General features: G+C 58.0%; 3 protein-coding genes across 9 annotated transcripts; all 3 read right to left on the bottom strand.

Annotated features, from left to right (window-relative positions):
- Positions 1 to 118: 118 nt before the first annotated feature.
- LOC117436250 (dimethylaniline monooxygenase [N-oxide-forming] 5-like) lies at positions 119 to 3,096 on the bottom strand. Its single transcript, XM_034063566.1, is given in 6 exon segments — positions 119 to 308; positions 310 to 518; positions 589 to 716; positions 1,492 to 1,654; positions 1,737 to 1,944; positions 2,972 to 3,096. Coding segments are annotated over 6 exon segments (1,023 nt in total).
- On the bottom strand, positions 367 to 13,749 carry LOC101871909 (dimethylaniline monooxygenase [N-oxide-forming] 5). Of its 4 annotated transcripts, none has more exons than XR_004549751.1 (9): positions 13,426 to 13,748; positions 12,832 to 12,988; positions 12,430 to 12,618; positions 12,185 to 12,347; positions 11,798 to 11,940; positions 11,190 to 11,389; positions 10,474 to 10,823; positions 9,987 to 10,291; positions 367 to 474 (listed from the first exon to the last, which is right to left on the bottom strand). XR_004549751.1 is itself a non-coding variant. In XM_034064402.1 (9 exons), the coding sequence occupies exons 2-9, from the start codon at positions 12,961 to 12,963 to the stop codon at positions 9,641 to 9,643; spliced, it is 1,596 nt and encodes a 531-aa protein (XP_033920293.1). In that variant the 5' UTR covers positions 12,964 to 12,988; positions 13,426 to 13,749; the 3' UTR covers positions 9,230 to 9,640. The 4 variants fall into 4 exon arrangements, 3 of the variants coding, with proteins under 3 accessions (XP_033920293.1, XP_033920294.1, XP_033920295.1); XM_034064402.1 differs by lacking the exon at positions 367 to 474 and adding an exon at positions 9,230 to 9,986 and having other exon boundaries at positions 10,219 to 10,291; positions 13,426 to 13,749; XM_034064404.1 differs by lacking the exons at positions 367 to 474; positions 9,987 to 10,291 and adding an exon at positions 9,843 to 9,986.
- On the bottom strand, positions 3,774 to 9,083 carry LOC117436320 (dimethylaniline monooxygenase [N-oxide-forming] 5-like). 4 transcript variants are annotated; one of them, XM_034064401.1, is made up of 9 exons: positions 8,462 to 9,083; positions 7,372 to 7,417; positions 6,970 to 7,158; positions 6,725 to 6,887; positions 6,338 to 6,480; positions 5,730 to 5,929; positions 5,014 to 5,363; positions 4,765 to 4,837; positions 3,774 to 4,532 (listed from the first exon to the last, which is right to left on the bottom strand). In XM_034064401.1, exons 1-9 carry the CDS (start codon positions 8,548 to 8,550, stop codon positions 4,187 to 4,189), a joined length of 1,599 nt encoding a protein of 532 aa, XP_033920292.1. In that variant the 5' UTR covers positions 8,551 to 9,083; the 3' UTR covers positions 3,774 to 4,186. The 4 variants fall into 4 exon arrangements, with proteins under 4 accessions (XP_033920292.1, XP_033920289.1, XP_033920291.1 ...); XM_034064398.1 differs by lacking the exon at positions 8,462 to 9,083 and adding an exon at positions 7,966 to 8,083 and having other exon boundaries at positions 7,372 to 7,528; XM_034064399.1 differs by lacking the exons at positions 3,774 to 4,532; positions 8,462 to 9,083 and adding exons at positions 4,551 to 4,682; positions 7,966 to 8,083 and having other exon boundaries at positions 7,372 to 7,528.
- Positions 13,750 to 14,277: the final 528 nt, after the last annotated feature.

Below are 14,277 nucleotides of genomic sequence, written 5' to 3' on the forward strand. Positions count from 1 at the left end.
AAACCAAGCCTCTCTGTGCTTCTTCATGTGGTGGCAGACCTAGCAAGAGCCTTGCAGAAACACTGTAGCCCAAAGAAAAGGAAGCAGATTGCCAGGAGAACCCGGTGTCTCTTTCAGGTTAAGAAGAGAGCAAGACATACCTCAGGGTGGCCACAATCAACCCGATACTGAAAAAGACCCTGAAGATGTGGGGTGTGGTTCTGGAGCCTGCAGGGTGGTCTCCAGCATTGCCTTGCAGGGGCCTGAGCACACACTGCCGCTGGGTGAGGATGGCCTCTCTGGCACTGTCCCACTTGCCCGGGCCCCCAGCGGTACTGGTATGGTGTGCAGGGCCCGAAGGCAACCTCCAGTGCCAGCTTGGGGTCAGTGAGGAAGAGGGTGAGCAGGTTGGGCTTGACCCCCACCTGCGAGGCGAGCTCATCCATGTAGGGGATATAATCCACCTGGATGGTGTGCCGCTGGCTCTTCACATACCTGTAGACATGGAGACTGGGCAGGTTTGGCAAGTGGGCACAGGGCTGACAGTGGCAGAGCATCCTGCAGGGTTTAGCGAGGGCTTACTCTGTCCTGGTGACTCTCCCAGCACACCTGCTCAGCTGCATGGCTCAGCTCCACCACGATGTTGATGCCTGAATTCACACTGCCAACCATGACTACCCGCTTCCCTGAGAAGGACTGCGGGCTCTTGTAGTCCCAGCCCTCAAACTTTTCCAGCCCTGGGAGAGAGAGAGAAGCCATGCTAGGCAGGGATGTGGGGTAGGGGTGGCTGTCCCCCTGCTCAGACTGGTGGTGTGTTTTGCGAACAGGTTGGGACCAGAGTGACCAACAGCAGCCGTGTGTCTCTGGAATGATGCCCAGAGAGATGATGGCATCCAGCCTGGGAGATGCTCAGTGTGGCCCTGAGTATCTTGCTCTGGCTTTGAGGCTAGCCTGGCTTGCAGCAGGGCTTGGACTGAACACCTCCATGCTCCCATCCCAGAATTGTCCTGCAGTTCCTGCCTGGTGCTAGGTGTTGGGGCAGAGAAGCAGCTGTGATCTGTGTTGTCCTACCAGACCCTGGTGATGGTGTGCTTCAGCCTGTTCCCCAGCCAGATAGGGTCTCCATGGCTGAAAGCCCTCCAGGCATTTTTGCCCGGTGCCAACACTAAAAGGCCAACACCAGCACCAAGCTCTCAAGCCTTGCCACAGAACTGGAGAGTCCAGCAGGTGCATGGCCAGCAGTTTGGGGAGCCATCTGCTGATAGGAGAGATGAACTGGCAGAAGAGACCCTTGCCAGCAGGGCACTTTGGTCAGGTGCTGATGGCAGAGCAAGAGGCACCTAGGACAGACCACCAAGATAGGTGGGACAGAAGCATGCTCATGCAATCCTGCCTGGTGTGTTACTCTGTGGGAGCATTTTGGCAGTAGCCAGAGTGGAGTGGGGATGAAGCTGAAGAGGAGGGTGGTCCCACGGGTGTCAAGCACCAAGCGAGCAGTCAGCAGGGCAGTACCTGGGAAGGAGCTCAGCGGTAGGTGGGCCTCGGTGTGGTGCCCGGTGCACACCAGCACAGCATCAAAGATGGCAGCCTCCTGCTTCCCCTCACTCTCCGTCACCACCTCCCACTGGCCCGTGGCGGCGAAGTCGGGACGCTTGGACACCCGGCACACGCTGGTCTGGGTGCAGGGGGAGCGGGCGTCAGGCACCCTGTGTCCCGGCCCTGTTTCACCGCTCACCCCAGACCCTGGCGGCTCTCACTCTGAATCGGATGTGGCGGAGCAGGTCGAAGTGCTGGGCGTACATGCGGAAGTACTCCATGATCTTGGAGCTGTGCATGTAGTTGGGGAAGTCCTCAGGTACGGGGAAGTCACTGAAGCACATCATCTCCTTGGAGGTGTTGATAATGACAGAGCGGTAGATGCTGGCGCGACCCTCCTCGGGGTGCTCCTGCAGGAGTGGAGCATGACTTGGCACTGACCAGGGACTCCAGGGCTGCCTGCCTGGTTCCTCACTGTGCCTGTTGGTGCAGGGTTAAGCCACAGGTGATCGCACCTACCCCTGCACTTATCACTCTCATATGCACGTGACTGCCCACCCCACATAGAAGGGAAGAGGACTCTGTACTGGTGAGGGCCATGAGTGGTAACAGTGTGTGGTGAGGTCTTGTGCCTCAGTTTCCCTGCTCCCACCCCTGTCTCTGGTGAGGCAGGGTGTTCCTGAAGCTGTCCATGATGTCATTGCCCCAGTTGTCACATCAGGTCTCACCAGTTCCTGAGCCAAATCCTGCACTTCCAGCTAAGTGGGCAATCTTGCTTGAGTCTCTGCCTCAGCAGCTGGGTGCTGCTGCCCCAGCTCTGCTCCCCTGGCCTCGTTTCTGACCCACCATGGGCAGAACCAGTGGATTGAAACTGGGCCACCCCAAACCCCATTCTAGCGTGGTGTGGTGTGTCCTCCTCTCAGGCTTTCCCACTGTGTATCAGGACATTGTGAAAGGCTTGTCGTCTTGGTGGGTTTCCAGGGGAAAAGTCAACAAACAGCCTCATTAGGTGGGGACAGAAATGAGTTCTGGGGCTTCCCCAGATGAACGGAGAGCCAAAGCACAGAGGAGGAAGTGCTTGGTACTTCTGCATGGGTGAGTGCCACAGAAATGGGGAGAGGAACAAGTGCGACTTCCAGGTAATGGCTTGGCAGGACAGGGACTGGGACTGGGATAGACAGTGGGGTCGGCTGGGACAAGAACGGGTAGGGAAGGAATGGAGGAGACAAAGAACAAACCAGCGGGGAAGGGGTCAATGAACTGGGAAGAAAGAGTTTGTGAAAGGACACCAGCTTCCCGCTGTCACAGCAGTTTGTCTTTCATGTGGTATTCCTGGAACACCCGACTGACACACATATGCAAAGCAAAGGAGAGGTGCTTCATTACCTGCCAATAATCAATTCCAAGGTTGGTTGTGCTGCTGCTGTGGGGCAGGCTGGCACAGCACAGAGCTTACCTTAAAGAGCCGGAGACTCCTGATATCTCAAAGCATGTGGGTACCAGCCCCTCATCCAGGCAGCATTTCAGGGCACATAGGCCAGAGGCACTGGCACCAATGATGGCTACATTCTGGGCAACCATGTCCTGCAGGACTGTGGTGGTGGCAGGGATGCTGGAGATTCTTGTCCTGGGGCAAAACACACTTGGGGGTGTGCAGAGCCTGGTGGGTCACGGCGGGGGTGCACGGTGCCACTTGGTCGGGGATGGCTCTTCCGGTGCTTCCCCAGCCTGACTGAGATCAGCTGGGCTGTCACAAAATGTGTTTCTTGCTGATCTGATCTACAGGTTCTCCCTGCTGCCCTGCCACACCTCCTGCCTGCACCTGGCCTGCTCCTGCATAGGGCTCATGAGGATCTGTAAGTGCGTAACAACGCTGAAGCTGCTGTGGGATGTCCTGGCCTCAGGGCTGAGATGTTGCCATGCTGCAGATTTTGTCAGGTCATGGCACTGAAAACAAAAGCTTGTGGATGCCGAGTGCACTGATAGCCGGCAGCTGGGTGGCCCTGGCGTGAAGTGGTCAGGAACCCCGTCTGCTGAATATCCTGAACTACACAGCGGTGGGAGCTGCATGCAGGAGATGAGGGTGACCCTGAGCTGTGCCACTGTGACTACCCTGAGTGAGGCTGTTTTTCCTCACGTTTGCATGCGTGTGCAGCTTGTGCTGCTGTGGGGTGTGGGCATGAGCCAACCTCAAACGCGTGTGAGTCCTGTGGGCGCACAGGGTATCATGGTGGTGCCAATAACAGGAAAGACACCAGTCTGTTTTTAACGCATTTATCAAGTTAGGAAGTCTGCTGTGCCTTTGCCACTCAGCTCTTGTGTGAGTGTGCCAGTGGTGGCATGGCTGGGTTAGAGGAGACAGAAAAGCCTGGTGTGTCCCAACTGGGTTGAAAAAGCAGGCTGGGAGGGACTGGATTTCCCTGTATGTGTGAGCAGGTTTCCTCTTCTGTCTCTGGCTGTGGCTTCATGGGGAAAGGTGGAGACCAGGCACTGGGGTGTTATTTCATGAGCCGGGGAGGCTCTGTGCATCTTGGGCTTGTGGTGTGGCCACAGCGGGGCCATGTGGGGCAGGAGGAGGGATCCTGCCACCACTGGGGTGCACAGGTTACTAGAGGGCAGGGGATGAACAGCCCACACCCCCGGCACATTCCTTTCCGCACTTGTGGGTCACCTAAAAGTAAGCAAAACCGATGGCGAGGATGGCCACAGCTCCAACCAGCTTGAAGAAGAGGGGCATGGTGGGAGCTGATGGGTGCTCCTCCATGAGCCGTGTCTGCAGGGGCTTGATGATGCGCTGCCGCTGGGTGAGGATGGCCTCTCTGGCACTGTCCCACTTGCCCGGGCCCCGCAGGCGGTACTGGTATGGTGTGCAGGGCCCAAAGGCAACCTCCAGTGCCAGCTTGGGGTCAGTGAGGAAGAGGGTGAGCAGGTTGGGCTTGACCCCCACCTGCGAGGCGAGCTCATCCATGTAGGGGATATAATCCACCTGGATGGTGTGCTGCCGGCTCTTCACATACCTGTAGACATGGAGGATGAACAGGTATTGGAGGCAGAACTGGCAGATGCCTCACACGCCAGCAAGGTGGTACTGAATGGACTACCATTGGGAAGGATTGGAAGGGTGGGGTTAGAGCAGCTGAGCCATTTTCTGGCAATGCCAAGTGTGCCTGGAAGCAGAACAGGACAGGAAGGATGCACAATTTCAGCTGTACCCAAAAGAGTGCCCTTGCTGTTCCCAGGGGATCTTACTGTTTTGCTATTGCTTCTCTCTTTTCCTTGATGTCCGCCTCCATGCAGTGTCGTGGGGGAAGCTTGTTCAACCCTAGGGAGGATAAGCCACTGCATGGCAGTGCTGGCAACAGTGGCTGGGATGTACATTGGCCATGCCATTGGCTACTGCCAGGGTGGCAGAGCACCAGCCATGGCTGGGCACCATTTATGCCAGCTCCAGTGGTGCCGGCTTAGGCCTCAGCCACAGGGGAGATTTGTCTTGCTTACCTTTGAAGATGCGGGTGGCCCAGCGACACTGGAGCTCAGAGATGGGCATGATGGCACCCAGGGGCTGGATGAGGCCAATGAAAGCCAGTGTTGGCTTCTCCAGGTCAGGGGGGAACACGAATTTGTAGAGGGGAATCTGGTTCTCCACCACCTTCACACAGCCTTCGAGGAAGGGGAAGGAGAAAACGTATCCCGTAGCAAAGACCACGGCGTCAATGTCTTCCCTGGTACCATCTTCAAAGATGACAGATGTCTCTGTGAACTCCTGGATGTTTGGCTTCACCAGCACCCTGCCTGAAATGATGCGGTTGGGGAGGTCGTCATTGATGGTTGGGTGCTGGTCAAGGACCCTGAAAGTACAAGGAGCCATGAGGGTGCTGCGGTGGGTGTCTCTGCTCCATGTTGTGCTCCAGCCATGGTTCCCTGCTCTGGGGATGCAGGTCAGCAGGGATGCTGGTCCTCAGGGATGCTCATTTCCAGTGGGGCTGTTCCCACAGGGGTGCTTGGCAGGTGCCACTGCACCACACCAAGGTTCTCTGGAAGGGGCCGTGATGGCTCCCTGGAGCATTGCCTGGGTACTACACAGCTACTAACCAGGTTTCCAGGGCTGGTGCCTTGGCCCAGCTCAGGCACACAGAGCATGGCAATGGCTGAGCAGTGCTGGACACGTGAGAGGCAGAGGGTCCCTCTGGGGAAGGGGGAACGTTTTCTGGCACCTGTGCTTTGGCTTCAGGCCGTAGAGTGAGTGGTTGAACCTGGCGTTCAGCTGCTTCTCCACAGAGTTGCTCACCATGGACTGGCTCAGCAGGTTCTTCAGGAACGCGTTGGTGCGGGTGGTGAGGATGGTGTCGATGGGGTAGCCGTGAGGTCCAACACGATTGAAGATCCAAGCTCCACGGCGGGTGCTGAGGAAGACCTGGGCAAAGAAGTAAGCGTTTCCTCCTGAAGGCTTTGCAGGTCCTGAGGGTCTGCATGGGGGAGACATGTCCCTGCCCCAGGGTAGGTCCTCTTCCTGCTGGCCACCACTCAGCAAAGACCAGGAGGGAAGAGAGAGCTGGTGGTCAGCACCTAGCAGGGATAGGGAAGTAGGGAGTGGCCCAGGTGCAGCCCCAGTCCAGTGCTCAGAGATGGAAACTGGGGCATCCACAAAGGATTGAGTCTCAACTGACGAAGGCTGGGATAGTGGGAGCCAGCACCACCAGCTGCAGTGAGTACCAGGACAGAGCAGTGACTGCCAGCACGTTGGTCCAGGTGTCCTTATGGAGCTGGCAGTGTCCCACGAGGCGCTGCCCTGGCCACTTGAGACCCCATTCCTGCTTCTCACCTGCTTGGCTGTTTGGCTAATCTCCACAGCCAGGTCTGCCCCTGAATTCCCGATCCCAATGACAACGACTCTCTTGTCTGTGAAGTCCTGAGTGTCCTTGTAGTCTCGGCTATGGATGTAGTTGCCCTTGAAGTTGTTGATTCCTGTGGGCAGGGAGGAGGGATGCTTGGCTTCCTGGGTGGTGGGCTGGGGAGTCACCTCCTGAAACACTGAGTTGGGGGTGTCTCTGGTCCTGCCAGACCCTTTCCTGGGAAGCATGGGAGCTCTTCTGGAGCTGACTCAAGGCAGGGAAATGCTGAGGCCAGAAGGAAGAGTAATAGGGAGAATTGGGATTGCCACAGCCAAGCTTTCTGGGGTGTCTCCTCATGCCCGGGTGTGGGGCAGTACCTGGGAAGGAGCTCAGCGGTAGGTGGGCCTCGGTGTGGTGCCCGGTGCACACCAGCACAGCATCAAAGATGGCAGCCTCCTGCTTCCCCTCACTCTCCGTCACCACCTCCCACTGGCCCGTGGCGGCGAAGTCGGGACGCTTGGACACACGGCACACGCTGGTCTGGGTGCAGGGGGAGCGGGCGTCAGGCACCCTATGCCCCGGCCCTGTTTCACCGCTCACCCCAGACCCTGGCGGCTCTCACCCTGAATCGGATGTGGCGGAGCAGGTCGAAGTGCTGGGCGTACATGCGGAAGTACTCCATGATCTTGGAGCTGTGCATGTAGTTGGGGAAGTCCTCAGGTACGGGGAAGTCACTGAAGCACATCATCTCCTTGGAGGTGTTGATAATGACAGAGCGGTAGATGCTGGCGCGGCCCTCCTCGGGGTGCTCCTGCAGGAGTGGGGCATAGCCTTTTGTGGTCAGGCACCATGATGAGGACGGGTGGCTGGGGCTGATGTGGTGGCTCTTTATGTGGAGCCCCTGCCCTCAGCTCGCCCTCAGGACCCTGCCACAGCCAGCTACATGCCACCCCACCAGCAGCCACTGATCCCCCAGCTGCTGTAGTGCTGACCCCTAGCAAGACATGGGGCCAGCAGGGTTTACCTCAAACCTCCAGAGCCCTCCAATGTCCCAGCTCCTCTCGAAGCAGGTGGGCTCCAGTGACTCCTGCAGGCAGGCTTTGATGGCGCACAGCCCGCTGCTGCCCCCTCCAATGATGGCCACCCTCTTTGCCATGCTGCCCTCCACCTCTGGTCTCTGCCTGGAGACAGTGCCAGAGAACAGGGTTTAGGGGCACGGGTTGCAGCTGTGCAGTTTGGTCCTGTGCTCCAAAATGGTCACAAGTTTAGCGGCAGCCCCCAAGGTTTTGTCTGGGACTGTGTGAGTACAACTATCCCCAGCTCCAGCAGGAATCTGATCAGTGCTGGGGTTTTTCACCATTACAGTGCTTGCATCCAGACACCTGGAAGAAGTGCTATCAAGAGTTATGGATTCTTCAACTCCCCCCCATCATGGCATGTCCAAGCCATAGAGGCATGCTGGAGTGCAGTGCCCTCCCATGGGGACCCATGGCTCCCACCCTGGTGGACAGAGCCCCTGCATCTGCATTTCACCCTCCACCTTCCCCAGGGTAAATGCTGATGGCACCACGCCGGCACCTGCTGGGTGCTGGCACCCACCAGCACCCCCTCCACTGACCTGCAGCTGTGGGTTCGGCAGCCCGGGGAAGGCAAGCGGCTGGCAGGGAGTCAGTGAGGATCTGTGCGCAGTCGTCGCAACCTTGGATGGCTGATGCTGGCCTGGCTTTATGGTGCACATCAGCAGTGACTGGGGCCTCCCATTTCATCACTCCTCCCACACACTGGAGAGGAAGCCAGCAACCGGTTGGCCCGGGATGCCTGCTTGGCTTTTCTGGCAGTGCCCCTCGCCAGAGGTTCAGAGGGAAGAAGTAGGTAACCATACCAGGCGCCTTTCCAGGAACCACAGGGCAGGGAACATTGAAGGGACATGGGGTTAAAGGACAGGCAGAGATGCAGCAGGTCTCCATGGCGAGAATACCAAGAAAACAAATGCTTCTCTGTACTTGTCACTCTGTAATTATCAACATGTCCTGTTCATGCAGGTGCCACGGGGCAGGCTGGCACAGCGCAGGGCTTACCTCGAAGAGCCAGAGACTCCTGATGTCTCAAAGCATGTGGGTACCAGCCCCTCATCCAGGCAGCATTTCAGGGCACATAGGCCAGAGGCACTGGCACCAATGATGGCTACGTTCTGGGCAACCATGTCCTGCAGGACTGTGGTGGTGGCAGGGATGCTGGAGATTCTTGTCCTGGGGCAAAACACACTTGGGGGTGTGCAGAGCCTGGTGGGTCACGGCGGGGGTGCACGGTGCCACTTGGTCGGGGATGGCTCTTCCGGTGCTTCCCCAGCCTGACTGAGATCAGCTGGGCTGTCACAAAATGTGTTTCTTGCTGATCTGATCTACAGGTTCTCCCTGCTGCCCTGCCACACCTCCTGCCTGCACCTGGCCTGCTCCTGCATAGGGCTCATGAGGATCTGTAAGTGCGTAACAACGCTGAAGCTGCTGTGGGATGTCCTGGCCTCAGGGCTGAGATGTTGCCATGCTGCAGATTTTGTCAGGTCATGGCACTGAAAACAAAAGCTTGTGGATGCCGAGTGCACTGATAGCCGGCAGCTGGGTGGCCCTGGCGTGAAGTGGTCAGGAACCCCCTCTGCTGAATATCCTGAACTACACAGCGGTGGGAGCTGCATGCAGGGGATGAGGGTGACCCTGAGCTGTGCCACTGTGACTACCCTGAGTGAGGCTGTTTTTCCTCACGTTTGCACGCGTGTGCAGCTTGTGCTGCTGTGGGGTGTGGGCATGAGCCAACCTCAAACGCGTGTGAGTCCTGTGGGCGCACAGGGTATCATGGTGGTGCCAATAACAGGAAAGACACCAGTCTGTTTTTAACGCATTTATCAAGTTAGGAAGTCTGCTGTGCCTTTGCCACTCAGCTCTTGTGTGAGTGTGCCAGTGGTGGCATGGCTGGGTTAGAGGAGACAGAAAAGCCTGGTGTGTCCCAACTGGGTTGAAAAAGCAGGCTGGGAGGGACTGGATTTCCCTGTATGTGTGAGCAGGTTTCCTCTTCTGTCTCTGGCTGTGGCTTCATGGGGAAAGGTGGAGACCAGGCACTGGGGTGTTATTTCATGAGCTGGGGAGGCTCTGTGCATCTTGGGCTTGTGGTGTGGCCACAGCAGGGCCATGTGGGACAGGAGGAGGGATCCTGCCACCACTGGGGTGCACAGGTTACTAGAGGGCAGGGGATGAACAGCCCACACCCCCGGCACATTCCTTTCCGCACTTGTGGGTCACCTAAAAGTAAGCAAAACCGATGGCGAGGATGGCCACAGCTCCAACCAGCTTGAAGAAGAGGGGCATGGTGGGAGCTGATGGGTGCTCCTCCACGAGCCGTGTCTGCAGGGGCTTGATGATGCGCTGCCGCTGGGTGAGGATGGCCTCTCTGGCACTGTCCCACTTGCCCGGGCCCCGCAGGCGGTACTGGTATGGTGTGCAGGGCCCAAAGGCAACCTCCAGTGCCAGCTTGGGGTCAGTGAGGAAGAGGGTGAGCAGGTTGGGCTTGACCCCCACCTGCGAGGCGAGCTCATCCATGTAGGGGATATAATCCACCTGGATGGTGTGCCGCTGGCTCTTCACATACCTGTAGACATGGAGGATGAACTGGTATTGGAGGCAGAACTGGCAGATGCCTCACACGCCAGCAAGGTGGTACTGAATGGACTACCATTGGGAAGGATTGGAAGGGTGGGGTTAGAGCAGCTGAGCCATTTTCTGGCAATGCCAAGTGTGCCTGGAAGCAGCACAGGACAGGAAGGATGCACAATTTCAGCTGTACCCAAAAGAGTGCCCTTGCTGTTCCCAGGGGATCTTACTGTTTTGCCATTGCCTCTCTCTTTTCCTTGATGTCCGCATCCATGCAGTGTCGTGGGGGAAGCTTGTTCAACCCTAGGGAGGATAAGCCACTGCATGGCAGTGCTGGCAACAGTGGCTGGGATGTACATTGGCCATGCCATTGGCTACTGCCAGGGTGGCACAGCCAGCTGTTGCCAAATGGCTGGGCACCATTTATGCCAGCTCCAGTGGTGCCGGCTTAGGCCTCAGCCACAGGGGAGATTTGTCTTGCTTACCTTTGAAGATGCGGGTGGCCCAGCGACACTGGAGCTCAGAGATGGGCATGATGGCACCCAGGGGCTGGATGAGGCCAATGAAAGCCAGTGTTGGCTTCTCCAGGTCAGGGGGGAACACGAATTTGTAGAGGGGAATCTGGTTCTCCACCACCTTCACACAGCCTTCGAGGAAGGGGAAGGAGAAAACGTATCCCGTAGCAAAGACCACGGCGTCAATGTCTTCCCTGGTACCATCTTCAAAGATGACAGATGTCTCTGTGAACTCCTGGATGTTTGGCTTCACCAGCACCCTGCCTGAAATGATGCGGTTGGGGAGGTCGTCATTGATGGTTGGGTGCTGGTCAAGGACCCTGAAAGTACAAGGAGCCATGAGGGTGCTGCGGTGGGTGTCTCTGCTCCATGTTGTGCTCCAGCCATGGTTCCCTGCTCTGGGGATGCAGGTCAGCAGGGATGCTGGTCCTCAGGGATGCTCATTTCCAGTGGGGCTGTTCCCACAGGGGTGCTTGGCAGGTGCCACTGCACCACACCAAGGTTCTCTGGAAGGGGCCGTGATGGCTCCCTGGAGCATTGCCTGGGTACTACACAGCTACTAACCAGGTTTCCAGGGCTGGTGCCTTGGCCCAGCTCAGGCACACAGAGCATGGCAATGGCTGAGCAGTGCTGGACACGTGAGAGGCAGAGGGTCCCTCTGGGGAAGGGGGAACGTTTTCTGGCACCTGTGCTTTGGCTTCAGGCCGTAGAGTGAGTGGTTGAACCTGGCGTTCAGCTGCTTCTCCACAGAGTTGCTCACCATGGACTGGCTCAGCAGGTTCTTCAGGAACGCGTTGGTGCGGGTGGTGAGGATGGTGTCGATGGGGTAGCCGTGAGGTCCAACACGATTGAAGATCCAAGCTCCACGGCGGGTGCTGAGGAAGACCTGGGCAAAGAAGTAAGCGTTTCCTCCTGAAGGCTTTGCAGGTCCTGAGGGTCTGCATGGGGGAGACATGTCCCTGCCCCAGGGTAGGTCCTCTTCCTGCTGGCCACCACTCAGCAAAGACCAGGAGGGAAGAGAGAGCTGGTGGTCAGCACCTAGCAGGGATAGGGAAGTAGGGAGTGGCCCAGGTGCAGCCCCAGTCCAGTGCTCAGAGATGGAAACTGGGGCATCCACAAAGGATTGAGTCTCAACTGACGAAGGCTGGGATAGTGGGAGCCAGCACCACCAGCTGCAGTGAGTACCAGGACAGAGCAGTGACTGCCAGCACGTTGGTCCAGGTGTCCTTATGGAGCTGGCAGTGTCCCACGAGGCGCTGCCCTGGCCACTTGAGACCCCATTCCTGCTTCTCACCTGCTTGGCTGTTTGGCTAATCTCCACAGCCAGGTCTGCCCCTGAATTCCCGATCCCAATGACAACGACTCTCTTGTCTGTGAAGTCCTGAGTGTCCTTGTAGTCTCGGCTATGGATGTAGTTGCCCTTGAAGTTGTTGATTCCTGTGGGCAGGGAGGAGGGATGCTTGGCTTCCTGGGTGGTGGGCTGGGGAGTCACCTCCTGAAACACTGAGTTGGGGGTGTCTCTGGTCCTGCCAGACCCTTTCCTGGGAAGCATGGGAGCTCTTCTGGAGCTGACTCAAGGCAGGGAAATGCTGAGGCCAGAAGGAAGAGTAATAGGGAGAATTGGGATTGCCACAGCCAAGCTTTCTGGGGTGTCTCCTCATGCCCGGGTGTGGGGCAGTACCTGGGAAGGAGCTCAGCGGTAGGTGGGCCTCGGTGTGGTGCCCGGTGCACACCAGCACAGCATCAAAGATGGCAGCCTCCTGCTTCCCCTCACTCTCCGTCACCACCTCCCACTGGCCCGTGGCGGCGAAGTCGGGACGCTTGGACACACGGCACACGCTGGTCTGGGTGCAGGGGGAGCGGGCGTCAGGCACCCTATGCCCCGGCCCTGTTTCACCGCTCACCCCAGACCCTGGCGGCTCTCACCCTGAATCGGATGTGGCGGAGCAGGTCGAAGTGCTGGGCGTACATGCGGAAGTACTCCATGATCTTGGAGCTGTGCATGTAGTTGGGGAAGTCCTCAGGTACGGGGAAGTCACTGAAGCACATCATCTCCTTGGAGGTGTTGATAATGACAGAGCGGTAGATGCTGGCGCGGCCCTCCTCGGGGTGCTCCTGCAGGAGTGGGGCATAGCCTTTTGTGGTCAGGCACCATGATGAGGACGGGTGGCTGGGGCTGATGTGGTGGCTCTTTATGTGGAGCCCCTGCCCTCAGCTCGCCCTCAGGACCCTGCCACAGCCAGCTACATGCCACCCCACCAGCAGCCACTGATCCCCCAGCTGCTGTAGTGCTGACCCCTAGCAAGACATGGGGCCAGCAGGGTTTACCTCAAACCTCCAGAGCCCTCCAATGTCCCAGCTCCTCTCGAAGCAGGTGGGCTCCAGTGACTCCTGCAGGCAGGCTTTGATGGCGCACAGCCCGCTGCTGCCCCCTCCAATGATGGCCACCCTCTTTGCCATGCTGCCCTCCACCTCTGGTCTCTGCCTGGAGACAGTGCCAGAGAACAGGGTTTAGGGGCACGGGTTGCAGCTGTGCAGTTTGGTCCTGTGCTCCAAAATGGTCACAAGTTTAGCGGCAGCCCCCAAGGTTTTGTCTGGGACTGTGTGAGTACAACTATCCCCAGCTCCAGCAGGAATCTGATCAGTGCTGGGGTTTTTCACCATTACAGTGCTTGCATCCAGACACCTGGAAGAAGTGCTATCAAGAGTTATGGATTCTTCAACTCCCCCCCATCATGGCATGTCCAAGCCATAGAGGCATGCTGGAGTGCAGTGCCCTCCCATGGGGACCCATGGCTCCCACCCTGGTGGACAGAGCCCCTGCATCTGCATTTCACCCTCCACCTTCCCCAGGGTAAATGCTGATGGCACCACGCCGGCACCTGCTGGGTGCTGGCACCCACCAGCACCCCCTCCACTGACCTGCAGCTGTGGGTTCGGCAGCCCGGGGAAGGCAAGCAGCTGGCAGGGAGTCAGTGAGGATCTGTGCGCAGTTGTTGCAACCTTGGATGGCTGATGCTGGCCTGGCTTTATGGTGCACATCAGCAGTGACTGGGGCCTCCCATTTCATCACTCCTCCCACACACTGGAGAGGAAGCCAGCAACCGGTTGGCCCGGGATGCCTGCTTGGCTTTTCTGGCAGTGCCCCTCGCCAGAGGTTCAGAGGGAAGAAGTAGGTAACCATACCAGGCGCCTTTCCAGGAACCACAGGGCAGGGAACATTGAAGGGACATGGGGTTAAAGGACAGGCAGAGATGCAGCAGGTCTCCATGGCGAGAGTACCAAGTAAACAAATGCTTCTCTGTACTTGTAACTCTGTAATTATCAACATGTCCTGTTCATGCAGGTGCCACGGGGCAGGCTGGCACAGCGCAGGGCTTACCTCGAAGAGCCAGAGACTCCTGATGTCTCAAAGCATGTGGGTACCAGCCCCTCATCCAGGCAGCATTTCAGGGCACATAGGCCAGAGGCACTGGCACCAATGATGGCTACGTTCTGGGCAACCATGTCCTGCAGGACTGTGGTGGTGGCAGGGATGCTGGAGATTCTTGTCCTGGGGCAAAACACACTTGGGGGTGTGCAGAGCCTGGTGGGTCACGGCGGGGGTGCACGGTGCCACTTGGTCGGGGATGGCTCTTCCGGTGCTTCCCCAGCCTGACTGAGATCAGCTGGGCTGTCACAAAATGTGTTTCTTGCTGATCTGATCTACAGGTTCTCCCTGCTGCCCTGCCACACCTCCTGCCTGCACCTGGCCTGCTCCTGCATAGGGCTCAT

The sequence above is a fragment of the Melopsittacus undulatus genome, chromosome 6 (assembly GCF_012275295.1).
Source record: "Melopsittacus undulatus isolate bMelUnd1 chromosome 6, bMelUnd1.mat.Z, whole genome shotgun sequence".
Lineage (NCBI taxonomy): Eukaryota > Metazoa > Chordata > Aves > Psittaciformes > Psittaculidae > Melopsittacus > Melopsittacus undulatus.

What these genes read in the sequence shown, in the direction of transcription:
- LOC117436320 (XM_034064401.1), bottom strand. Translation starts at nt 8,550, where the DNA reads ATGGTTGCCCAGAACGTAGCCATCATTGGTGCCAGTGCCTCTGGCCTA. An exon ending in ACCGCTGAGCTCCTTCCCAG is followed by an intron (nt 6,481 to 6,724) that starts GTACTGCCCCAC and finishes CCCTGCCCACAG; the next exon opens with GAATCAACAACTTCAAGGGC. An exon ending in GGCCTGAAGCCAAAGCACAG is followed by an intron (nt 5,364 to 5,729) that starts GTGCCAGAAAAC and finishes TTGTACTTTCAG; the next exon opens with GGTCCTTGACCAGCACCCAA.
- LOC101871909 (XM_034064402.1), bottom strand. Translation starts at nt 12,963, where the DNA reads ATGGCAAAGAGGGTGGCCATCATTGGAGGGGGCAGCAGCGGGCTGTGC. An exon ending in ACCGCTGAGCTCCTTCCCAG is followed by an intron (nt 11,941 to 12,184) that starts GTACTGCCCCAC and finishes CCCTGCCCACAG; the next exon opens with GAATCAACAACTTCAAGGGC. An exon ending in AGAGAGGCAATGGCAAAACA is followed by an intron (nt 9,987 to 10,218) that starts GTAAGATCCCCT and finishes CCATGTCTACAG; the next exon opens with GTATGTGAAGAGCCAGCGGC.